General features: G+C 39.9%; 1 protein-coding gene across 1 annotated transcript in view; it reads right to left on the bottom strand.

The window, feature by feature from the left end:
* Positions 1-25796, bottom strand: part of LOC119734621 (sphingosine kinase 1-like) — a 33100-nt gene extending 7304 nt beyond the window's left edge. The window contains 3 exon segments of the mRNA XM_038208156.1: positions 5036-5185; positions 24828-25303; positions 25759-25796. Coding sequence (XP_038064084.1) covers positions 5036-5185; positions 24828-25303; positions 25759-25796 — 664 coding nt within the window.
* Positions 25797-26514: the final 718 nt, after the last annotated feature.

Genomic DNA, 26514 nt, shown 5'->3' with positions numbered 1-26514 from the left:
GGACTTTGTTATGGTTAGATACATGCGATAACCCGCCACAGCAAGAGGGCAATATGACAACCAACCAATATCAACCACGAACTTGTACACATACATGTATGTACGTGATAATGTTGTTCCCAAGTTTGCTTAAAGATAATTATACGTAAACCCCTCTTTTTTAAAATTACAAATTAATTTAAAAAATCAGAAAATAAAACTACCGGTAAATGATTTCTTCTACGTAGCTTCAAATGTAGGGACAACCATGCTTGCACTGTACATGCACATTTTTAAATTTTGTGCACATCATAATATGCAAATTACATGTACATGTAAATTTGTGGATATTATGTAAAGTACATACATGTACCTAAATGGAAAGTACAAATTATTAAGCCATATGCCAATATCCATGCAATTGCAATTTTTGTCGTAAAAAATGTGCCAATTCTATACATGTGCACGCAAGTACCATTTGCAGAGCAGACGGTAATGTAAAGATTCAGTCCATATGTCCAGACAAATGTATGCACTTACAAGGGGAGGATTTTGGGCAAAGGTGGTGATATCTACTGTCTAGAGAATTCATGTACCGGTACATGTACCCAAATTATCCTTGATGTTTCTGAACAAAAACTAAGCTGACAAAACATGACGTTATCAGGGTACGACTCAATCATGTCAATGCTAACCTGATCATATCATGGACTATTGAAAGTTTCCATATGTACACAATTTTATGAGCCATGCAATACTTAAGAAAATCAAATTTGGAAAATAATGGACTTCACTTGGTTATTTTATCTAACAACCTTGTAACTGATGATCTGATCGTCATTGAAAAAATACTAATTATTGCCAAACATCCCGACATGCTGGTGCCATCGTTTTTGCTACGTTTACGATTGCGGTTGTTGACATTTGAAAATGTACAGTGCAAGCATGGTTGTCCCTACATTTGAAGCTACATGTATGTAGAAGAAATCATTTACCGGTAGTTTTATTTTTTGATTTTTAAAAATTAATTTGTAGTTTTATTAAACAAGAGGGGTTTACGTATACGATAAATATTAGTCTTCAAGAAAACTTGGGAACAACATTATCACATACATATGTACATGTTTGTACATGTACAGTATGTACCGGTAGCATGGTCCATACTGCACTCTGCGTATCGTGCTCTTCTCAGTGAATATGCACATACACGTCGAGTATTAGTTCATGTAGTTGTCAGTTTCCTAAAGCTGCACCCATTGATGCTTATCACATGCATCATGCACAGGGAGGCATATTAATGCCCAGGGTTGGTGTAATTAAGATGCAGCAGACACATTTTCATAAGGCAAAGACACCGCACAGCACAGGTGAGAGGAGAGTTTTGAAACTGATTAAGAATGGAATGATTCTGACGCGCAGGCAGTCTGGTTTCGGCGGGAAGCGCACTATGTGCACGCGTAAATTATTCATCTCCAGAATGCAGCAGGAATATAAAAGAGGATTGTGAGATGCCAAGATGGATGAAATATTCCTCACATTTACATACATACACGTATCATTACCCAAGCTTGACTCCTACTGCCTCCTATTCCAATATTTTTGTGCGCTTCTGCCACCGTTTCACCTTGTCAAATTTTACTCAATTCCTTTCCTTTCAATTTCATTTCACTAGTCGTGGTTCTGTGTATGCCCCCAGTACATGTACCGGTATATTTTTTCAATTCTCCTTTTTTCATGTTTGGTTTTGCAGAGTTTTGTTTAAATCAAGTGACTGATTTATGTTTGGAAAATAAATATGATGCCAAGTTGCCTGACAACCGAAGTTTCAAATTTACTCATTTTCTTGACATACCAGTATGCGTACAAGTTTCCTTGTGCAATGTTGTGGAGGCATTTCACATGTGGATTCAGAGTATTTTTGCTTACAACTTATAGCACGTGGCCTTGTGCCTGCCCAAGAGGGAAAGCCTTCATTTTGGAAAAGCAGTTTTCAATTAATGGAACAGACAAAATGTAACCAAGTAACTGCCACAGTGATTAATTAATTTACCAAGTTATCGTTCCATGCCGAAATTCTGCAGTGCGACATACGCATGTACATTTTGTTTTTTAGTCGTCGGTATTTTTCTTGCTATATTCTGCCTCTAAGTTTATCCTCACTGCCTCCTCTTCTTAACTATACATTGTTCATTGTAAATCACGCCACAAGCATTCCAAAACGAGACATTTTTGAGTTCCTCAGACCTAAATTTTGTTTAATCTTGTTCCCCCTTCTTGTTTAGTTGCCCCAACCAGTGGCGTAGCACGGTCATTTTTATTGGGGGGGGGGAATTTCGTGAAAAGGGCACTTGCACATCCGTGGTGAAATGTACACACGTTTTTTTCTCCGGATATGCGCCATCCGTCGATGGGGCGCTGTTCAAAACAGACGATTTACAGTGCTTTTTAGGGCGATACCGGTACATGTGTGAAATTTTTAAAAAACACCCGGAACGGCCGATGGCACAACAGGGGCACCATTTTTTTTTTTTAAAGGGCACTTTACTTGTTCAGATAAAAAAGGCACTGCTTCAAAAAAAAGGGCACTATTTAAAAATTATTGGGGGGGGGGGGGGGGTTTAAATACCCGCCTTACCATCCACCCCCCCCCCCCCCCCCCCCCGGATTCGCCTATGCCACCACTTCTCCCTTTGTCCTGCCAACATGTTTTGTACATGTACAGTATGTACATGCAGTCCCCTGGACATCTATTCTTTTTACTTTTTAAATCACTTTTTGGGCCGTGTATTTTTCCTGTGTTTACATTGGTACCATCCTGTATAAATTTGCGGTCCACTTTTTTCCTGTTCCTGTGTTACAATGTATATATGTACATCTGACTTTTACGTTTAATACACGTACATCACGTACATCATGAAGATGTATCTCATGAAGTGCATAATTTCAATGCATTTCTTGTGTAATACTGAACATCTACACAATGTACATCAGCAGATTTCCTTTAAAACTAAAAGCTTAACACAATCAATGTGAACTAATATGCGTACGTACATATAGGCCTACGGTACATGTATAAACATGTACACTGTACGTACAGGTACAATGTAGGTACCGGTAGCCGGTACTGTACCCTGTTCATTTATATTTTAGTTGCTATCACAATTATTTTTAGACAGATTTGGTTTTAAGTTGCAGTTTTCATTTTTTTAAGTACAATGTGAAACCTGTACTTCCACTTAATATTTCAATATACCACACTAGTGGGTTATAAATATATTCTGCTCGCTTCCTGCTTTGGCATGTATTTGTTTCATGTTTTCCGTGTACAAACACAACATGCATGACGGGGACTAATGCCATTCATAAAATACACATCAACAGTCAATACGTTATATAATATCCTGTTCAATAATTCTCAAAGTACACATTTGTACACTTGCACATGTGCATGTGTACGTAGATCTGGCCAAGTATTATTTTCATGCATCATGAAAGGAAAATGTACATTAAACAAGTGTGCATATGAAATATGAAACCTTGCATAAAAGTACACGTCATTCACATTCAAAGTTGCCATGGTTACATTGACAAGCACTGCCCTTGACAGGGGAACAACAAATTAATTGCCATCAATTGCAAGATTATTGGCCAATCATGCATGGCAACGGAACCACATACAGGGTACAATGTACAGAGGATCTAGGAGCTATGAGGATCTAAAGATCAAAATGAATGGAGGATGGAGACTGAATGAAATGATGGCATGATTCTTGACTGTCCGCAGTTTGAATCCAACGTCATTTTCCTGTCAGTCAGGCGCGTAGCCGGGCTTTATTTACTCCTTGCAAAAAAGAGTTTTTGTCCAGTTCCCGATTTCACATTTATAATCCATTTTTGATGTCCAGATTTTGCTTCTATCAGCATCCCGATTTTGCTGATAAAATCTCTAGCCCATTGTATTCTGCCATTATGCACTACCCCCCTCCCCCTTTGCCACTGCTGTCAGTCCCCGCTGGGTTTTGGAATTATGGCTAATTAATTATCTGCATGCACAAATGGTAATTCTGTTTTGTGTACACTTTGTATATGGGGAAATTCAGTTTTCAAGGCGAGTAGCGGCGGAAAATTTTTCACTGCGCGGCAACCCCTGGTCCGAATTTTATGTTTTTGGTATCAAAAGATGCGCCAGACTTGAAGCTAAAAGGTCAGAACAGCTCGGGTCATGAAAAAAAAAATTCAAGGAAAAAGTTGAGGGGGGGGGGGGCCCTTTGGTTAGGGGAATAAATATGTGCTTGGCCATTTTTAAACAAGTTGGCTCATACATAGAGTTTGTATATATTTACACATAACCTGCTCTAGGGCATGGACGCGGATATTGGGCCGAGCCGAGGTACATGTACATGTAAGTACTCTACTACAACACTGGAATATAGTCCTTGTGCTCTTGAGCAAGGCACTTTACCATTATTGCTTCGTCCTTCGGATGGGACGTAAAGCCGTAGGTCCTGTGTGTTGTGTACTGCACGCTATAGAACCAGTAACACTTATCGCTAAGAGAAGGGGTTTGCCCCGGTGTTTCTGGCAGTGGTTGCAATATGTAGGCCTATATGCCACAGCACCTTGTATACGCTTTGTAAAGGTGTGTGGGTCTCATATTTCTTTAAAAAACTTCATTTATCTGTCTTTAAAAATACCAGTAATTGACAGCGCCTTGAGTACCCAATTGTTGATACATGTAGATCTGTACCGGTATGTGCGCTATATAAGACTCTGGTATTATTATTATGACCACCCGTGTGGCAGGCTTTTGACCAATAGGAAAGGGCAAAACTCTCAGGAGTTTAGGAATTGTTGTTTAACAAATAAAAAATACGGACTGCAACAAATTTTGGAGAAAAAGAAATGGAATTTGTTGAAGAGCACTGGGAAAACAACTTCCAATTTTAAACCTTCAATTTTAGTTGTCATCCACCACCAACCCCCCACACTGCATGCCCTGGCACTACTCCAACTACAGGCCAAAAGAATGAATAATTCTATGTTCCCAGAGGCTTACTTGTGACAACCAAGTCGTAGTCAAGCTCAGCATCTCGGAATATGGGCACGACCTGCTTGTTGAATATCTGTACGCCCTTGCGGCGCCCGCTGGCAGGGTTGACTAACACTAGCAGCTTCCTAGCAGGTGGCAAACGAGCAGCTGAAATATCTGCAGAGAAAAACAAAAGGATCATGTTATATCTTACAGTATCTTCAAGAAGTATAATCTACTTCGGTACGTAATCCTGTAGAGTGCACTTCACCTTTTTTTTCCCACACAAGTTTTGTGCAGTCGTCGGGACAATGTCTGGCCTGTTCCCTGACCTAAGACTTGGGGGGGGGGGGGGGGGGAGGGGAGTGGAGTGGTGGGGGGGGGGGGGGGGGGGGGAGGGGGAGTGGAGTGGTGGGGGGGGGGGGGGGTTTCAGCCGCAAGTAGAACTTTTCATCTCAATGTCCACAATACAGTATTCATCATGCCTGTGTGAGTACATTTTGCTTATAAACGCTGCCAAAGGATGTCAGGTTTTCACAAAGGGTGCTTATGGTTCCAACACACAAAATACGTGCTCATAGGGAAACAACGCAATATCGTACACAAAGAGCGCTGCCTTGTGATGCTCAGGAGCAAGGTGGCATAATATTTTCCCTGGAAATTAAAGATTGTGACCCCCCCCCCCCCAAACATTTTCCTTTTAATTTTAATAGTGGTAACCGGGTAATTTTTTTTTTTATATTCCCCTCCCCCAAAACCACCCCTAAAATGATTCTTAATCCCAGGGCCCAGGTCTAAATGTAACCCCCCCCCCCTTCCCCCGCCTCTATGCGAAATAGACCCACAGGTCCGGCTTTTTTCGAATAAACTCGCCCGAGTTAGAAGCCACAAGTCACAAGTACTTGATTGACTTAAATAGTTCTACAATCTATCCCAATTATAGGCCGCAAGGACCTCTTATTCAAAATTAACTGTGGGGTCACAAAATATTAATGAGCTCGCGCGCACTAATTTGAAGGTTTATGGTGGCGTGCACCCTTTTAGTATCTTGCAAATATTTTGAACACGTACTGTATAAGTACCGGTACATGTATGATGAGGCCACAAGTAAAAGTAAAAAGGAAAAGAAAAAAAGGAGGATGGATGGACTCAACTCTAACAGTCCTGAATCCTCAAATTTTAATACGATTTTTGCACACCCATAGGGAGTAGGGTTAATTAATTTAAATTCATGATCAGGACAGGTTTCAACCTACTGTTATGCACTGACTCTATATCCTGTTCAGACTTTGTACAAAATAGGATACAGTTTAATTTAATAACGTGCAAGCTGTTTTAGCACCATGTTCAGGAGGCTGATAAAAGGCCAATAATGATCTAAAATGTTTCCATTTTAAATTCCTTGGTACACTGTAGCTAGGGAACAGAGAGTATTTATGATGAATAAGCTCTGTGGTTACCTGACTTTATACAGATAACTAATATTAAAACATGTGTACCCTGGTACATAAGAATCTTACATAACGAGTCAAAAGTCAAACATCCTAATTAAAAAAAAACCTGGGTCACTTTAAGGGATTATATACAAGCATTCATTAACTTCATTAATGTTTTACTAAAGCTCAGTAGGCCTAATAAGCATTTTGTTAGTGGCACAGAATAAACAGTGACTATATTTAGTTTTTGACCAAGATTTATAAAAGCGTACACATGTTTGTGCAAATGCAGCATTAGGGCATGATAGAGACGAAGAGCAAAAAATGTGTGCACATACCGGTGTGTGTGCAAGCCATAACTAAACATTGTGGGTAAAATAAGGAAAAGAAAGCAAGGCAAAAAAAAGGCCCAAAATAATGACATTGACAGCTTACATGTAAATTTGAAGTAATTATTATGTATGTACGGTAGCTGTGTGTGGGTTATATTCTATAAATTGAGGGTCCAAAGTTTGAGACTTTTCCTGTCCCTGTTACCTGGTTACCTCTGAACTTTGTAATTTGTCATTCAAGTGTCACCGAAAATTATAACTTCAAACTAATTTAATTTGTTTCGTAGTTCGGATGCTTCACTTTTAATCACTATTGGAGGACATCGGCATACTTGTATCAAGAATTTCAAAATCATAGCTGTCAGATGTAACACAGACAGGAAAAAAGTGGACCCCAAATTTATAGAATGACCCACGGTAGTCACCCTGCAACATTCTGTTGAAGAACTACATGTTCATGTAAGACACAAAAACTGCAGTTCAGACAAAATGATCTCACACAGTCAATTTCGAGATGTCGCTCTCAAATCACATAGGGCCTACATGTACCGGTAAGTGAGCGAATCTGCTCTAATTTGTCGGATAATTTCGCGTTGGAAAGTTACATGTATACCCTCTGCAATTGTACCCACTTGATTTGCTACATTATACGTTCAGTGATTCACGCTTCAATTTCACGATTTGGTTTCTCTGAATGAATTACATGTAGACTGTCAATCCAGTGGTTTTTCATGCAATTTCTATTAATGTTCCAAGATAGCGGTGGGAAAAATCAGAGATTTCAAAATCTGGTCATCCTATTTTTTTTCTGATTTCACCGGAAGTTCCCGTCCAGCTCACAGTCAAACCAACAAAAAGTAACGAGTGAAGTGCTGTGCATGCAATGCCCTCCCAATAATCCAATGGTAATTAGGTACAGTTTGCAGGATTCAATGACAACTGGGCCTTCACAAAAACACTCCAGAGCTGTAATGGTGAAAAAATGTGATGGGAACTCTCTGGTAAGTGAAATGGACAAGGATCTAAGACCCCGTTCCCACTTGATCCACCAATTGGTGGATCTGATCCACCTTTTGCCAAATTGCCGGATCAGATCCCCAATTGGTGGATCAGATCCGGCAATTGTGTGTAGTGGGAACGCTAACCGTTATAAGGTGGATCAGGATCAGATCCACCTTTTCTGATCCACCTCTGGACCAGGATACAGATCCCCCAATTGGTGGATCAGATCCGGCAATTGCCGGATCACGATCAGATGGGAACGCAAAAGGTGGATCTGATCCGGCAATTTGACCTGTTAACATCCGCCCGGTGCACGAGTGGCGCGAAAATGTTGCGGTCTCATGAACGAAGAAACACGTTTTCAGGCGTGTAGCTCATGTGAACATTTCCAGCGTATACAACATGCACAATAAACAACCGCTGAACTACGGGCTAGCACCGTAGTTCAGCATTTTTGCACCGCATGCAAAAGCGCACGTGGTATCCTAAAACTACACTATATAGGCCTTATTTTTGTTGCGTGTTCGTCCATTACTAAACCTTTTTCATTCCTGAAATTTTACTTATTTTTCCATCCATAAATGACTCTGAGTCCGCACTCACCAAAAGACTTCACTTTGGCACAGAATCATGGAAAAGCTTACGAGTATGCGATGAGAATAGTGCCGATAACGCGGGCCGCGGTACGTACGGAGGTGACAAATCTGAAGTATTGATTATAGAAAATTGGAAAATGATGTCGTAGTACATCATGTGACCGTTTCTAACCAATGAGAAGCTTCAGAACCAGGGAATCCCTTATCGATGCATTGGTTTCTGCCGTGATGTCACACAATGAGCGGCTCTGTTGGATTTCACCTGTTAATTTATGCACGCACGGATCCTCTACGGATCCGTGATTTATGTTGGTGAATTCGCGTAATTTTTGTCTGTGAATTCTGATAGTGCTGTTTGAAAACTGACCCATCCTGGCCTGGCATGCAACCATGCAACAATGGCACTCCCACAGAGCGCGCGTAATTCCGAACTTAGTGACCTTTCGGACCCAACATTTCCGTACGAAAAGGTGGATCAAGCATAAGTGGGAACGCGACTTGCGGTTTCGTTGCGGTAAGATAACGATCACACCAAAATGCCGGATCCTGATCCACCTTTTTCCAATTCAAGTGGGAACGCGGTGTAATTCTACCTCCATGGATACACAGAGGAGGCCACTAGCAAGTGAAGCAGTTAGGAATGCCCACACTAATGGGCCAATTAGATAAGTTTATGGATACATGTTGCATGTAAAAACTTTATGTAAAATGTCTGTCCTTTGTTACATACGTAATACTTTTAAAAACAATATCCACCGTATTTTCTAAAATACCGGTACAAAACCATATCCTTTGCAGGTGAGGATACCGGTATTTGTTTAAAGCTTGCAATGTTTACAGCAAAAATTATGAGACCAAAATCCTAGTTTTATTATCAAAACTCAAAGTCTTCTAAAATGTCACACTTTTGGGCCCATTAGTGTGGAATTGCCCACTTACAATCAGAGACCATGGAGCAAATTGAGGAACGTTTCAGTTGTTTTCTTTAGCCTGTGTCACAAAAAATGGGAGGCTTCATTTTTTTCAAGGTTGGTTTCGAAATCCGGTTTCCAAAATCGAAACAGAATAGTGGAATTCAAACCGAATTTAAAAAAATCTGGATTTAAATCCCACCACTACAATGTACATTGTACTCCACATTACAGTAAGTACCGTACCCACTTGACCAAGTCAAACGTTCATCCTTATGAATTAAAGTTTGGCTATATACATTTACACGTATCGCAAATATTGTCTCCTATTACAATCCTTCACTGCAACTTTTCCACATAAAAACCTTCTTAAATTGAAGCTGCAAATAGGCCTTTTTTTATTTCAATATGTTGGCAATTGTCAAGCAATTTCTAATTTATAAGTTTAAGTAGAGAAAAGGTGTAAAATATTCTGAAACGTCATCATCCCTTTTGTCAACACAGCACAGTGAGATTCCATAAAGGTTTTTACCTGAAATACATGTCACCAAAAATACGTTTGTGTTTAAAAAAATAAATAAAAATAGGCTGATGTGATAACTTAACAGAAACCTCACCGGGGGGCAATTTTTACAGGTTGTACTGTACCTGACAATATACACGTACACGTATAGGCCCTATGCATCCCAATAAATACCGGTCATGCAACTGATTAAGAATAAAGAAATATATAGCACAAGCTGGTTTACCCGATCATAGATCGGGTAGGGCGTAGTGTTGGGGATGAAAATGTGGGGAGTTAAATGTAAATGGGGGATATAGTTGGTGAGACATGCAGTTAAAGAATATCAATTTCTGTGGTGTGATCTGAGGCAATTTCTGATCACTAAAACCAATTTGAGCAAAAGATCATCTGTGAAAGTTTTGAGTTTTGAGTAATTGAATCAGCTACATGTATTCTGAGCAATAGAATCATTATTGTAGGCTACAATATTTTTTATTCGGGGAAGAAAAAGTGTGGGGGGGGGGGGGGAGACCAAACAATGTCCCCCCTCAAAATGTGGGGGTGTGTGTGTGTGTGTGTGTGGGGGGGGGGGTTTCCCCTGTCCCCCGTCGATTTACGCACATGATAATTATGTACCATGGCAACTGTCTGTAAATGTTGCCGTTGGTCTGTTAAATTGGCTTTTTGTGAGGCAGTCGCATTTGGAAAACGAAGATCATCTTTTAAACATCATTTTCGAGTTTGGTGTCATTGAATCAGCTATTCTGAGTAATGGAATCATTATACATGTAGTAGCTACAATTTTTATTCGGGGAAGAAAAGTGGGGGGGGGGGCCAAAAAAGTCTCCACCGCTTTAAAATGGGGGGGGGGGGGGGGGGGTGGAGGGGTTCCCCGTCCCCCACCGATTGACGCCCATGATAATTATGTACCATGGCAACAGTCTGTAAATGTTCCCTTTGGTCTGTTAAATTGGCATTTTGTGAGGCAGTGGCATTTGTGAGAAAACGTACTTGAAAGGCTTGCCGTAGTACACAGGCGAAGGCTGATTAAGAAGGTCATAATTAAGTTTCAGTATATTGGACTCTTCAACAAACGTAAACTTGAACGTCTTACAATTTGCAAGACTGTCTGCGAGGAACTTGTCGAGTCAACTGTTATTCAACTTGGGTCAACCATCTATATAAGAGCAAGTTTTACTCGGCCTCCGAGAAATGTTTGCTCCTGAAACGATCTGAGACCGCGGTCTTTCGCGACGCCAAAATCGCTCCACGTCCGTGGAAAAATGTGGAGGGTGTCTTTAAGATCGCGATGTTTGAAGCAATGCATCGATCCTTCGTTGATCCCAGACAGGCCCCCGAAATTATAACGCAACACTGTGGCGGGCAGCGAACTCACAACGCTCAGCCTTGGTGGAAGCATGGAGCTGTATTAACTCACGATGGAAGCAACAGAGCACTATACACGTCACTCACATGCTTGTGCTTCAAATCATGCAAATAGCGAGCACCGTAGACCCAACCTCGTTTCCAGGGTGTGGAGCAGGCTGCAGTACGCGTTGCCATCGACAGTTTTGCATAGCCCGGATATACTACGCAGTGTAGACTTTCGATTGGTCAGACCGCGCAAGGCATACTTAATGTGTAGTCCTTCTGAGTATTCGTTGCACTCGGCGCAGGGGCGGCAAGCGAAGCATATGAAAGAATAGGGGCACTCGGTGGCCACGCACCATGGAGAAAAAATATTTTACCAAGGTCACCCCATATCACAATTTGGTGAACGCTTTGGCAGTACGGCTGAGTAGAACACGTAAACGAAACCCCTACGTTGACCTCGCTGACCTCGCACAGTCTAGACTCGCAGAAAAGCCAGCACAGGGGGCGGCCAGGCAGTCAACGTGAAAGCGCACACGACGGAAAATTCCTGTGCAAAATGCTGTCACGAAAAATAGACGAAAAGGATCGCCGGTCCGTACGGGAAAATCAGGACGACCCGAAGTGTCCGACCCGGCGGAAGACACCCTCCGTATTTTTCCACGGACGTGGAGCGATTTTGGCGCCGCGGGAGCCCGCGGTCTCGGATCCTTTCATGAGCAAACATCGTCTCGGAGGCCGAGTTAAACTCTCTCTTATATATATAGATGTGGTTGAATTGAGCTGTGCACTGTAGACCTGTCTGTATGATTCAGGTCAGTTGTTGTGCACCAACTACGCTAAAATTGCAAGAGCACTGGTTAGACACACCATCACAAGATATTTGCTGTGCTTTTGTAAATTATGTGTACCACGCACCAAGTGTACGTGTACAATAGGACAAGTGAATGGGAATAGCCATCAGTTTTGATAATACTGTATCAAATAATACTGTATCAAATATCATTATTTATCAATAATGTTGAAATATATCTAAATCATCTTCACTTGTACACAAAATTTACTTCACCTGCAGGCATGGCATGTGCATCCATGTATCGTGCATACATATCACAATACAATTTAACATACATGTATATACCGTGTATATATTATCCATAAAAAAAAGATGCTGATGAGAAATTCAAGAGGCACTGGTGAATGTTCTCCATTCCGTATCTGTATGTATTTATCTTACTTTTTACATTTTGAGTTGAAATTAAACACAACGCGCAAGGATTTTTTTAAAGGGTATTCATGGTACCGGTATACATTACATGTACATCAGAGTTAAAAATATCACGTCTTATTTATAAAATGTACATTGTATTTTCTGAAGATATGATGCCATAATGACCCAGATCCAAATGTAGAATCTCATTTACCAAGTTGTACTGACCATGGTAAGCAGAACCTTCAAATTCAGCAATATGACCGTGCACACTAAAAGTTAGATCAGATTCATTATGGGATGTGCAGACATTACAATAGGTACACTACATCATGGAGAGCGACCCTATAAAACATGTTCAATCTTTTACCATATTGCCATCAAATGCTAGTTCCCACTATACTAGGCTGTTCAATGTTCAGGTGTAAACAAATTTTATACATAATAATTACAGTGTACAAAGTTGAGAAGAAATTGCCGGGTTGCAGGTTCAAAGCCTGTTCAAGTCAATGTCTTGGCCCAACTTTTTAATTAAATGCATACAAATTATGAGTTCAAAAACCTTTTTACAGATTTGTTGTTTGCTTTGCACCTTTGCAAACAGGCCAGTGCGCATCAGGTACATGCCTATGCCTTTGTTCTTCTGGCCTCCACCTACACGTGGGCCAAGGACAAGTGCAAAAAGGGCTTTGAAAAATGCACAATAGAAAGGTTGTCCAGTACATGTACGTCATCTTGACCATTCTGAATTGAGGTTGTACACATGTGAAAAGATACGTGAACAATAGGCTTGGGCGATTTCAATTTGTACCAAGTTGTACTGACCATGATAAGCAGAACCTTCAAATTCAGCAATATGACGGTGTACACTAAAAGTTAGATCAGATTCATTATGGGATGTGCAGACATTACAATAGGTACACTACATCATGGAGAGCGACCCTATAAAACATGTTCAATCTTTTACCATATTGCCATCAAATGCTAGTTCCCACTATACTAGGCTGTTCAAAGCTCAGATGTATACAAATTTTATACATAATAATTACAGTGTATAAAGTTGAGAAGAAATTACCGGGGTTGCAGGTTCAAAGCCTGTTCAAGTCAATGTCTTGGCCCAACTTTTTAATTAAATGCATACAAATTATGAGTTCAAAAACCTATTACAGATTTGTTGTTTGCTTTGCACCTTTGCAAACAGGCCACCGCATCAGGTACGCCTATGCCTTTGTTCTTCTGGCCTCCACCTACACGTGGGCCAAGGACAAGTGCAAAAAGGGCTTTGAAAAATGCACAATAGAAAGGTTGTCCAGTACGTGTACGTCATCTTGACCATTCTGAATTGAGGTTGTACACATGTGAAAAGATACGTGAACAATAGGCTTGGGCGATTTCAATTTCTTTTTTTTTTTGGTCGTCCTTGAGTTACAAAATTCATAAAAAATAGACTCCAAATTTACAAGGCATGAGAAGCAGTGGAAAAACTCCAAAACATTATCATGTCCCTCCTGGAAAAAAATTGTTTGAAGTTGCTAGAATCTATTCTTCTTGGAGGAACTACATGTAAATTGAATAAACCACTTGCCCGTCCCTGCCCGCTTCCTTTTTCTCACCCCGCCTCCTTTTTTTTTTTTAATCAATACAATTTACAATAAATTTTGTCTTTTTATTTGTTTTCAGCAAACTTGCAGATGTATTCAAGTTCAAAATCTGGTATAAAGGGTGAGGGTTACTTTGGACACAGAAGTATTGGCAATGGACGTCAAGAAAATGGTGTACAAATATTGAGTGGCTCAAAGTGACATGGGAGGAATATTATCGCAAGGTAAAAACTAGATTTCGCCTTGTGAAATGGAAAAGTCCAGATTTTACCGAGCAATAATATTCCTCCTGACTCATTTCACAATTTAAAGCCACTCAATAGGCCCTATTTGTTTTATAGTTTACTGATATCCTTGTCAATTGATTTACAGTTAAAATGAAATTCAATTTCAGTACAAAATTGGTGGAAATATCTTCCAAACCACCCCTTCGGCCGACCAGTGTTGGAAATTGATGTAAAAATACTGCTTTCCTTTAAAATGTCAGCACACCAGGTGCCATGATTTTACAGGATGCTTTAGACTGTCATTCACTAACAGTCCAGCAAGGTATTTCGTGATTATTTGGTAGTACTTGTTTTTTGATGATTGCAAATGTTGTATACACGTATATATATTCCCTTTAAGAAAAAAAAAAAAGGCCACCTCCTTGCTTTTTTCAAAACGCCCGGATGAGAAACTTTTTTTTTGGGTTACTTGGCCTTACTACAGGGAGTCGATTCTACCAAAAAAAAAGAAAAAAAAAAAGCTGGTCGACCACCATTTCAATTCCGAAATTAGAATCTGTTCATTTTCAATCTGGAGCTTACCAAACTCCAAAGCCTATAATAAAAAGTTTCCAACGAGTCACTTCCCTTGTAATTATTCAATAGGAAAGCCCTACTACTTCCTCCAGGAAAAACCCACAAAACCAAAAGAGGAAGGTACATGTACATACTGCACGTATGGCACATGTACATTATGTTAAATGTACACGTACAGTACTGCAAAAAGCGAACCAATGGACATTGTGTATATACACAAAAGGCAACATTGGATGTGGCGTGTTCATTTCCTTGTTGTTACATTATCATGTTTTGGCTGCATTACATAATAAATCTGTAATCTTATTAAACAAAGCAAGCACGCTTACTACAGTGTAAGATACTACACATGTACTGGTAAATGTAGATCCCTTCCAATAGTGCCAACAAATCGTTACATGTTTTGTAAATTATCAAATTGTACACAATGACTCAATTCTCAATACATTTGTAAATAGGCCAAGGGTGCAACAACAAATATGTACGGTACCGTACAAGCACTTTTATTGTGTTTTGAGGACAATACTGGTACCGGTAGGTGCGAACCCATGCCAAAATGATTGTTATGGGGAAGGTGCAGTAATGACTTTGGAGACAGCCCAAAGTAAAGATAACGTGTTTATTTGCTGTCATCCCCTATATAGCTCCTTTTTGTCATTTCTTTTAAACTCCAAATCAAGGAAATGGGACTTTTTCATATTAAAAAAAAAACCAAAACATGCAACCTACTGATTTTTTGCCTCACAAGAAATAGGAACAGAACAAATGGAACTCGACTTTTGAAAAACAATTTAGCTTTTTGACAACAAATTATGATAGGGCACAGCTTAGGGAATTGTTTATTCTTCCAGTAGGTCCTATACTTTAAATTCTTTAGCAAAATGAATGACCAAAAAACCATTTCAGCAAACAGACATCGACTTAAAGGGACACTGCGTCCTGGAAACAGCCCAATTACATACATGTAGGCTACAAACCATGCTTTGAACGAAATGATGTTGATCGGAAAGAACATAAGTAGGATCATCCACACAATTATCCTTTAAAAAATGGGCGTTTTTGTGATTCCTGCATTATGCGTGCGAGGACAACTTTCGGGGTCCACTTTTGCGACCCCAAACAGTCGAGCTGTTTGGGTGCTACGGTAGTTGTGATTTCATCTGTAAAGTGTTTGCCTTTTGCAGATGTGTAAATAACCACATTATGACTCGTGAGCATTGTGTTCGCGAGCACGGTGCTGTATACGTACAAATGTACGTTATGTATTAGACACACACAATGTGCATACATGTATATCGTACACTGACTGAAACGACAGGAAAAACGTATGAATTCGTACTCCGCTGTGTCCAATGTTAACAACTGGTTTTTTTTCGTCTTTTCTCGTGACCGTAAGACATTAGGTTGGTTCCTTTCAACCAGATATTTGAAATAGGATATAATTAAACAATCCAAAAGGTGAAATTTTCGGGGATATCAGGACCTAGTGCCCCTTTAAAAACACACACGATGAAGTGGGGAACAGATTCACTTGCACATTTGTATGATTTAAATGGAATATAATGTCCTAATTTCCTTAACTGAAAAAAGACGTATGGAACAAATCAGTGGCCTAACAAACAGGTTCCAAGAAACACAATCTACACTGGACAAAAATGACAGGAAACACAGTTCAGCAATTACCGGTAAGTGTACCTCGGTACAAAAAAAGTAAAACAAATCTCCTCCTATAACTAGCACACATTGTACTTGTACCAATAACACAACCAGTCACAACCAATTGAACACCATGCTAGGGTACAATGCATGACTCACTGTCTACCCACTCCTCCATGGTCTACCCTATCACCCACAAACCACAGCCCCATGATGCAGCGCATTAGTGTTCCTATGATAATAATTATGCCCCATGACATGGCTCAGAGCCTCAAAAGGTGTACAATGTAGCTACTGAGGTGCATGAGGAAATCCTTCCTATTAAGTAATAAAGGACTTTGAACTTCAATTGCTGCACTTCTTTGTAGCATGGCTGAAGCGCGCTGAGCCACGTGTATGGGTTGATGGACACAGTGCTAGTCTGCTCGTTTGGAATACTGCTTGTAGTTCAACACTGGACAATTCATAGGGCTCCGTGTACATTTGTGTACACTATGACGAGCCAGTGTTTCCCCTGCCCACACGAGGCCGCCCACCTCGCTATTTTCAGTGACCACCTCGCTCATTTTTTGGCCAATATCACCACCTTGCTGTGAAGATTTCAATAAAGGAAATATCAATTGAAAAAAAAAATTAGAGTGAACATTTTCCTTGACCTCCATGTACATGTACATGAACCGGCATCAAGAACTCACAATTTTGATGTGTTTTTGGAATCATCATGCATTTTTGTGAGCCCTGCATTGTTTTCAGTTTGCAGACTGTAAATGTTGTTTCAATCATCAATTCCAATTGTTACCACCTGGCTCAGTTTGTTAGCCAGGGGAAACACTACATGTATATGGCGAGCCATATATGGAACTCACTGCCCAAGTAAGTTGTTGAGTCACTATAACCCTGGATATCTTCCAGACCAGACTGAGTTGTATCTCAACCTGTCCCAAAATAGCTGTTTTTACTATGTCTTTTTATGCCTTGAGTTCTGTCTGCATATAGTATCTGCTTGTTTGCACAATGTGCGAGTATACTCCAGAGGAGGTTTCTGCACAGTATAGGAAGATGATGATGATGAACATGTTTTTACAAAATGTTTGCACAAAGGTTTAAAATTGTCCAGATGTAGGGGAAAAAACATGAGAAGGAAATCCTCGAGGGATGTTTTCAAAAGCACTCTACAAATGTATGTCATTGTTTTAAGCAATAATTTATGGTGGTTTTCAATCCAAGAATGGAAAGAAACAAGTTTTTGATTGATTAATTGTTCCCTTTTCACGTAACATCTTGATTAAAACTAATTGATAATATGTTTGCCTAAAGTAAATTTCATTTCTTCACCTACAGTGATCTTTACAGTATTTTCACTATTACATGTAAACTGAACCTGCATTAAAGCTATAGTCCATCATTTGTAATTTGTGCATTTTGTTCGTTTGAAGCAACAAAAGAGTTCAAAATCTAATGAAGGATACTGAGCAACTAACCTGATGAAGTTTCAGCTAAGCTTCAGCTGTACATTCTAAGATCTCAATTTCAAATCAAAGTTACTGAATCATGTTTTGAATTGCAGCTATACGCGACGTAGCGCACTGATCCGACGAATTATAACAACCGCGCGCGCGTGTGCATCGTTCCAATACTTGTGCGCGCTGCGCCGAATAACAAAACGAACTACTAATTTAAATTTTCCTACAGTGCTTCTTAAGAATCACCGTTGGAAATGCCTTCTTTCGTTGATTACTTCAAAATGACAGCTTGCCAGGAAGAATAATTTCACAGGAAGTTTAGTTCCCTTACTATCTTTCAACCAAGTTTGTTTTTCAACAGTAATTACGCCAGTTACTTTTCGGATGGCTGCAAATGATGGACTATAGCTTTAATCAAAACAATGATCAATAGCGTCTAAATAGAATAATTAATTTTATCTAAATTCTAGTTCAGGCCAAGAAAATAAGTAAGACATATAGTGGAAGGTTGGAGGGAAGGTTCCAAGAGTGAATTCTGGCATCAACGTCCATCTGAGACCAATCTGCAAGATTCATAATTTCCTTTGCTACACAGTACAACTATCTCTAAGGCAATGCAATGCACTTTGGAACTTGGAATGGCTTTTATTTTAAACATTACCTTTTATAGACAAAGCCATCTGTAATAAAGTCAGATAACGAATTAAAAGTTCCATGGCTTCTCAAACTTTGCAGTATCTTTTCACTCGGAGGTGACCAAACTTTGTCACACTTTGAGTCACCGCAAACCCTGGAACTTGACTATCAATGATTAGATCAACTGAAATCCAGACAGTATTTCACCGGGGACCACACTGATATTGCACAGTGTGTGAGTTTCACGTACATGTACATGTACGTACATGTACATTTTCAATCTGAACATGTGTAAATTTAAGTTTACAGAGCATGCAGTAGGACAGGGTCAAAGAAGGGAGGTTCCACTCCACCAAATACGCGCTCATAGAAAACAAAACACAATCGGACAGAAAAAGCACCACCTGGTGGCACTCAGGAGCAAGGCGGCAATGTGTTTTCTCATTGGAAATTAAAGACTACGGCCTGCAGGACAATTTTCTTTTCAATTTTTACCAGAAATGGCTGGATCCATATTCCCCTCCTTCCAAACACCCCTTGAACGTTTGCTCTCTTGTCTAGGTTGTAGACATAGGCAAGAGCCTCCCACCTCTATTCCATGGTGTTTCCAGTCATTTTTACAAATTTCTCGGACTTTTTCCAGGCCTGGAAATTGAAACTAAAATTCCATAGCTTTTCCAGTTTTTTTTCCAGGCCGCAGTCAGATTTTATTTGTTAATGATTTAGTTTTATTTAGCCCCCAACAATTCAGTAGTGTTAAATGTACAATCCTTCTCCAGGCGAACTTTGGTTTATTGGTTTATTGCAGTTTCATATCATCAGACATAATGTGCAAGACCTGGGACTTGGTGATTACAAGTTAGCATCTATAGAAATACACTGAACTAGAGTAGTAAACTAGCCATTATCAAGTGAATATGAAGCAATTAAGTTCAAAAGAAATTAACGAAAATAATCACATTTGTATATATAAACCACCGGTACACACGTTTAATCCGCGGAATGACTAATTCAAATTGAGTAGGCCTATTCATTTAGATGCATGATAATCAGTACATACATGTATAGTTTGTCAACAATATTGTTTTAACCCTAAAAGGGCAGGGTTATTTTGACCATCTGTTAGCCGGGAGGGGGGGGGGGGATCCGCCCCCCGCCCCCACGATCTTGGCCATCGATCTTGGCCATCGATCTTGGCCATTTTTTGAAACTCGGTACATGCATAGAGCAACTCTTCATGAACATACCCAAGAAATTTCATGACTATGGGTTTTGGAATTATGGCTAATTAATTATTCATACGAATGTCAATTCTGCTAGCTGTGTACACAACGTATACATAAATATGGGAAATTCAGTTTTCATGGCGCGTAGCACCGGAAATTTTTTCGATACGCGGCAACCCCTCGTCTGATTTTTTATGTTTTTGGTATCGAAAGATGCGCAAAGCTCAAGGCTAAAAAGTCATAACAGCTCGGGTTGCGAAAAAAAAACATTTCAAGGCTTTCGCGGAAAAAGTTGAGGGGGGGGGGGGTGGCGCCCTGGCCCTTTTAGGGTTAAGGTCTTTTTAAAAATGATTCCTTGATCTAAAGATAGTCATTGGTTTGAGGTGGTTTCACAATAGATGTCCTTGATTTCTGACAGTCGATAAGTGTGTGTGTGTTCTAGCTTTATGGAGAAGGCTAGGGGCTGATCTTGTATTAGGGGATATTATTTACACCCACACCTGCATTGATGTTCATGAAGTACAGGTGTATGTATTGTACATCACATGTATAGAAGAAGAAATCATAAGCCAAAATATTATTGTAATAGGAGTGTCTGGATCACAAAATAACATTGGTCATGCACTTTGGTGGCTGGGAAAACAATTGTTCCAAACTACAGGTACATAGCTCCATCCATTGTTGTCTCTGTACGAGTGGAAATCCGCACTTAGCAATGTAAATGGTTACAGTTCAAAGGTTGTGTGTGGTCATCATGTGGGGTGATAGTGTGCACTTTTTGTAAAGGAGATCAATTTGTTTTCAACAAATTCACAAATCACGTGGTTGAACAATGGCTATTGGAAGGTGAAAAAAGGCTACAATCTGTTTTTCCTTTTGTGTGCCAAGTAATAGGGTACGGTACACTACATGTAGTTATTGCAGTACATGTACAATGTACAAGAGTTCATGAGAGCACAAAATCTATTTTTGGCTACCGAACTTTTTCATTGTGGTCTCATGAAAAATCTCATAATTTGCATTGAATTTTTCTGTACGTTTTACACAATGCTGAATCACTTCTACAGGACATGTACAAAACACTTGATTTCAAAGTTTAAAGCATGCACAAAGCCTCTCCATGTGGTTGAACAATCCTACAATTTTCTAACTGGCCCAGAGCCACATGAAAGACAATCAATTTTGAAACACCAACAAGTGATATATGTCTGCTTTAAAATTTAAATTTGTAAACATTTTAATAGCAAATGTTTTAAGAACCGTTTAAACGTTTTAACGTTTAGCCATTTCACGAAGGCTGATGCCTGCCCATTATGTCTGAAGACCGGCGTGATTGACATGATGAATTTACAACAATTGACATTATTTATAGCAGGTAGTCACTGAAAAAGTAAAAACTTAACTACTGATATATACCCCAAATCTTATCAAGTACTGCGGCGCTACGACTAATGTTTTGTAAATTCAGGGATGACATTGTCCATTAAAATAAAATCTGAAAAATGGATGAAACGTCTGAAAGATGCAAACGTCTGAAAGTTTTGACCAATTGTGGCAATAAAAAGTTTGAGGTTGGCAATTTTGCCAATAAAAATCCAGGTCTAGGTACCGTAGGTCGGGTTACCATATCCACACAATATTTTTTTATTAATTAATGCCCAATGTACCAGTACTTCAGGCAAATGGGAATGCGAATTGAACTTGATGTCATGAAACTTTCACTGCAAACTTGGCCCAGAGTTCAAACATTTTCAGCTTTGCAAATTTTAGCAAATTTGCAGCATGAAAACTTGTTGTGACACCACAAATTCATGTTTACATTCATTTTCGCGCTGAGTATGAAACCTTTAAGCAGTTTTGATACTCATTTTTAATGCCATATTATGACCAACTCCTTTTTCAAAAAAATTATTTGTACTTGTACAATATAGGCCTACCAATACGCTATTTAGCAGTATGCCGTTTCTGTTTCTGTAAGATGCTGTACAGCCAGTGAGGGGCAGTGAAACCTTGTCAACCATTTAATAGCTTCAGAAATATGCAAACTCTAATGCTCATTGGAAATTTGCCAATTATAGAAGGGCATGAAGGGGGGGGGGGGGGGGGGGGGGGGTACACACACTATAAATATGGAGGCGGGAGCCAGGAACCAGTGCAACAGAGCACGACAATCCCAATAAAAGCCTTTTAACACTAGACAAATCTCGGGGTACCGGTAGACGCAGGATTGACACAGGGTTAAAAACATGCAGCGTTTCACACTTGAAGTTTTCAACCCTGCGTCAATCCTGAGATTGATTTCGCCCTGGGTTAAACTCAACCCTGCCCCAGACCAGGGTTGGGATTTTCAACCCGAGTTAATACTCTCGCATACTACATGTAGGTTCAAAACAGTAGGAATATAACCAAGTGAAATGAGCTCGATTTGTATGAAGTAAGTGTGAAACGATATTGGGTTGAACGCGGGCTTGAACACTACAAAAAAGTTAACCCGGGGCGGCACTGGGCTTACCCAGGGTCGAGTTCCACCCGGGTTGAGAGGATCTACGTGATGTGAAAAGGCATTAAAACCCTAACTCCCTAGGGGGTGTGCAAAATCATATTAAAATTGGAGGATTCAGGACTGTTAGGGAAGGGACTCTGACACAATGCTTGGAGCACAGTAGGCCTACAATGCATGCTGTTTTCTTTTTTTGGGGGGGGGGGGTGTTAGGCCTAATTGTGCATTATGTTTAAAAAGTGTAATCCCATGTTTGTCAGAAGACAGCTGCATAGTGTTTGGTGAGTCTTACCAATTCCCGCCTACACACACTTGTGTTACAGCTTAGTTACAGGGGTGACACTTTTTAAAGGAAACATGTAAAAAAAAATCCACTCCAGTTCTGTGACACAGATTTCGCCCTAGCTATTATTATTATCAATAAGCTTTAGAGCCAGCGAGCGGTACATGAAGTCAACCATGAATGACAGATTAGAGCAAAACATGACATGATTTTCGTATTTACTGGCTAAGTACTTTAAGTGTGGACTCAATTCAACGCATGATTGAGGCAGGATGCAAGGTTGTCTCCTGATAACAGCCCTGGGGTCCTGTGAGTCAGCTGATCATATTAGGTAAATAAAATCACTGATATTACGAGAGATTGCTCAATGCATCTGGGCCTGATTTCATAGCCTGGCTATGCACACATTTTGCAAGGGAACTTCAAGGATTCCTTTAGGTACCGGTACTGGAAGCAGGAAAAAGTGCAGTAAATGTACATGTACCTGGGTATGTACCAGGGCATACTAAAACTACGTAAACTTATGGATATCAAACTGAAGTACAAATGGAAAGACTCCCATATCTGGCCATCACTTGTCACCCTGTGCACAAACACTATGACTATGAGACTGGTCTGACATTATTTTTTTAAGTGTTTTCTCACTAAATACTTTAATATTGTCCCTACTTATTTTGACTTTTTAGGCCCCAATTTACCTCCAAGAATTAATCAACAAATATCAACCACCAAGACCCTCCGCTCTAGTTCCAAAGATCTTCTTACTCCTTATCCAGTTACCACCAAATCATAATCAACGTGCCTTTCAATTCACTGCTCCCAAACTATGGAATGATTTTCCTAACCATATCAAAACCTGTCCCACCTGTCCCAAAACTCACCTGTTCAGTTGCACAAGCGCATAGAGACTTAATTGTATTATGCGCTATATAAGAACTGTTTATTATTATTATTATTATTATTATTATTATTATATCACTTTCTGATGGCTGATGCTGTGATACTGATAGGTCAGTAGTCACTTAAGGAAAAAGGAAGTGATGGCCAGATATGGAAATCTTTCTGTGCAAACTTAGCAACGAGTGACATTAACCCCAACTCCCTAGGCCTTTTTGCTAGGATGTAGCCTCAATCCTGCAAAATCCTCCAATTGGCCTCATGGAAAAATAGCATATAGCCTCAATCCTGCAAATTCCTCCATTATTTCTTGAATATGGTCCGTGGAGGGGTGACCACTGCCTGAATCCTGCAAAATCATGCGGCAGTGACTGTCAATATATTGAGGCTTGGCCAGTGACATCCTGGAGCAGTACGGATGTTTTCAAGCATTATCCAGGCCTATATTTATGCATGGCTGAGCATAAACAACACAAGGTCCGGCCCAAGACCTTGACAAAGTGCATCCTACGAAATCAGTAACGCACTTTTGCCATGTAGCCTCAATCCTCCAAATTCCTCCACATTGGCAAAGACGATTTTGAAGGATTCAGGGCGGTTAGGGTTAAACAACTGAAATTACATATTTTTTAATGCATCCATTAAATTTAGGCCAAGTAAAAATATTTAAAACCAGTTTCTTGTCCCCGCCTGCTTCCTTTTTTCCCACCAGCATCCTTTTTTTAAATTTTAAATTCATACATTTGCAAAATATTTTGTAATTGTATTGTTAATATAATATATTTCATTAGGCCTATGTCTTTTTTTTTCCCCCCAAAATGTATGTATTACGGTTTCTTTGGACACAATATATTCAGCTCTTACATGGGTCAAGAAAAAAGAATCCATCAACGATCTTGGAATACCTGTTGAGGCTCTTTAATATTAAAAAAAAATCTTGGCAAGAAACTATTTATTACAATGTAAAACATTAAGTTTTCGTTCTGTACCAATTCAAATACTACTACTAGTGGATATTTGGCCAGCACCAGCTTTCTTTTACAAGTAAGCCAGCAGATCGCACAGTGCCCTCTTTAACGTGTAGGCCTATATCAAGTAGGCCTAGGCCTACATTATAAAGTACCATCATTGTTAAGGAGCACGTTTTCACTTCTAATTTTCGGCAATCCATTTGCTATATATGGAAATAAATGTGAGTTTGATTGAGTCGATAGACCAAGATTAAGAGGGATTAATTGGGGGGGGGGGGGGCACACTGGCAATGAGGGAAAATCAGAGAATGGATGAAATTGAGGACAGACCAAGAGGGATTTAATAAGACTTAAGAGGACATTAATCATGTTAATTAGATTTATTTGAAATTTGTTTATTTATTTGTTTAGAAGTCTTACCTTCTTCATTTTCCACAGTCACTCTTCTCAAAATGAGAAGTATCGCCAACCTCCATTTCTGAGCAATTTCCAAATTTTGTTCGTGAGTATCGTACTTGTTCACTCGGAAAATAACGTCCCGTTTTCTTCTGAAACCGCCACTGGCGGCCGGCTTGTTATACGGGTAGGAATGAAGGCAAAGGAACGCGGCAGCCGTGTCGTTCGGGGGTTTCTTGGTGGTCAGACTAGTGAGGGAAAGCCTGGAATTGTTGGATGCGTAGGTGCTCCTAGCCCGACCGCACTCACATCCGATGACATCGGCCAGGCGCACCGTGTCTGCCTTGGGAGTGACGCGGCCATTTTGCCCATCACTGGCCCTGCGTTTCTCAACCACGACTCGGTCGTTGTACAGCGTTACCCGCACCGCTGCGCATTTGCCTGGGAACAAGGTGAAGTCGTCTCGTAGCAAATGCTGCTCTTCCCGGAACAATTCAGTTCTTCAGTACTAGTCATGCTTTCTCTCTGTACTGTGACTGATACAGTCAACTATCTCTTCACATAAAAGTGACAAAATTCGGAACTTACGTTCCTTTTTTGGATTCCGACTGCAGCGGATACTTGATCATTGAATATTCTGACTTTGTTGTGTTGACGTTAGTAGTACGTCACGTGTGATCCACCCGGCTTTCTCTCAGTACAAATTAGCAACGTGTAGTTCGAGTAAGGAGGGGCGCTTCTTCTCAAATGAAGTTTAAAATCCTAAACGGGAAAAAACTTTTTAAAAACAAACAAATAGAGAGTAATTAACAAAACAAAAATTGCCAGCAACACATACCAATTTTGCTGTCAAGGTTTAGTAGAAAGCAGTAAAAAGTATCATCTACACGTAAAAGTTATAGCGTAATTCAACACCTGAGGGCGGTATCGTAAAATCTGTGAATTTTTTGTTCACCTGAGTTCATGCATGTTATGGTCGTTTATGGCGGTCATCGTTTTCAATTATTGTAACCGCTCAAGGCCGACCACATTACAAGCAAACAATTACTTTTTTTTGTTCATTTCGCTCGCTTTGGGTCACTTTCTCCTTCAAACGTCAGCAAAATAACAATTGGTGCTGATTTTTCAAGCACAACCTTCGACGGTTTTCAGGGTCACTCGTGACGTATGTCGTGTGGCGCAATAGAAATTTGTATTTAATTCAGAGCTCATTTCAGAACGTTACGTGACAGAGCAATGCCGGAACGTTTAAAAAAGAAGAAGGTGCTTTGCACCCTCAAGTTTTACTATTTAATTGCTAATATTTTACTTAAGCATTAGATAAGTTGCGACCTTGCATGTTTGCACAACAATAATCAGTCCAATCTTACGTGGAGGTGGTTCAATATGTGAAGTTTTCAATTATCAACTTTCCAACCCCAATACAATTCCAATAATCTTTAGCGCGAAGCACATAACAGAAACAATACTTCTGGTAAGAAAGAGTGAAGAGTGTCGCTTTTACATTATTTCGCGGATAACTTAAGGCACTGTTCGTTTGAAGGAGAAATCTATCGAATTGAACTAAAAAGAAACCAACCCTAACTGAATATAAGAATTGAGGTAATGATATTCTCACTGGGAATAATGATACCGAGCCTTTGTTCGTTGTGTCTTTTTTTTGCCCCTGAAAAAAAAACACACCCGGCCATAATTGCCATAAAATTAAAAA

This window comes from Patiria miniata, unplaced genomic scaffold, assembly GCF_015706575.1.
Source record: "Patiria miniata isolate m_02_andy unplaced genomic scaffold, ASM1570657v1 HiC_scaffold_27, whole genome shotgun sequence".
In the NCBI taxonomy this organism is placed as follows: Eukaryota; Metazoa; Echinodermata; class Asteroidea; order Valvatida; family Asterinidae; genus Patiria; species Patiria miniata.
This window is presented reverse-complemented; position numbering and strand designations above follow the sequence as displayed.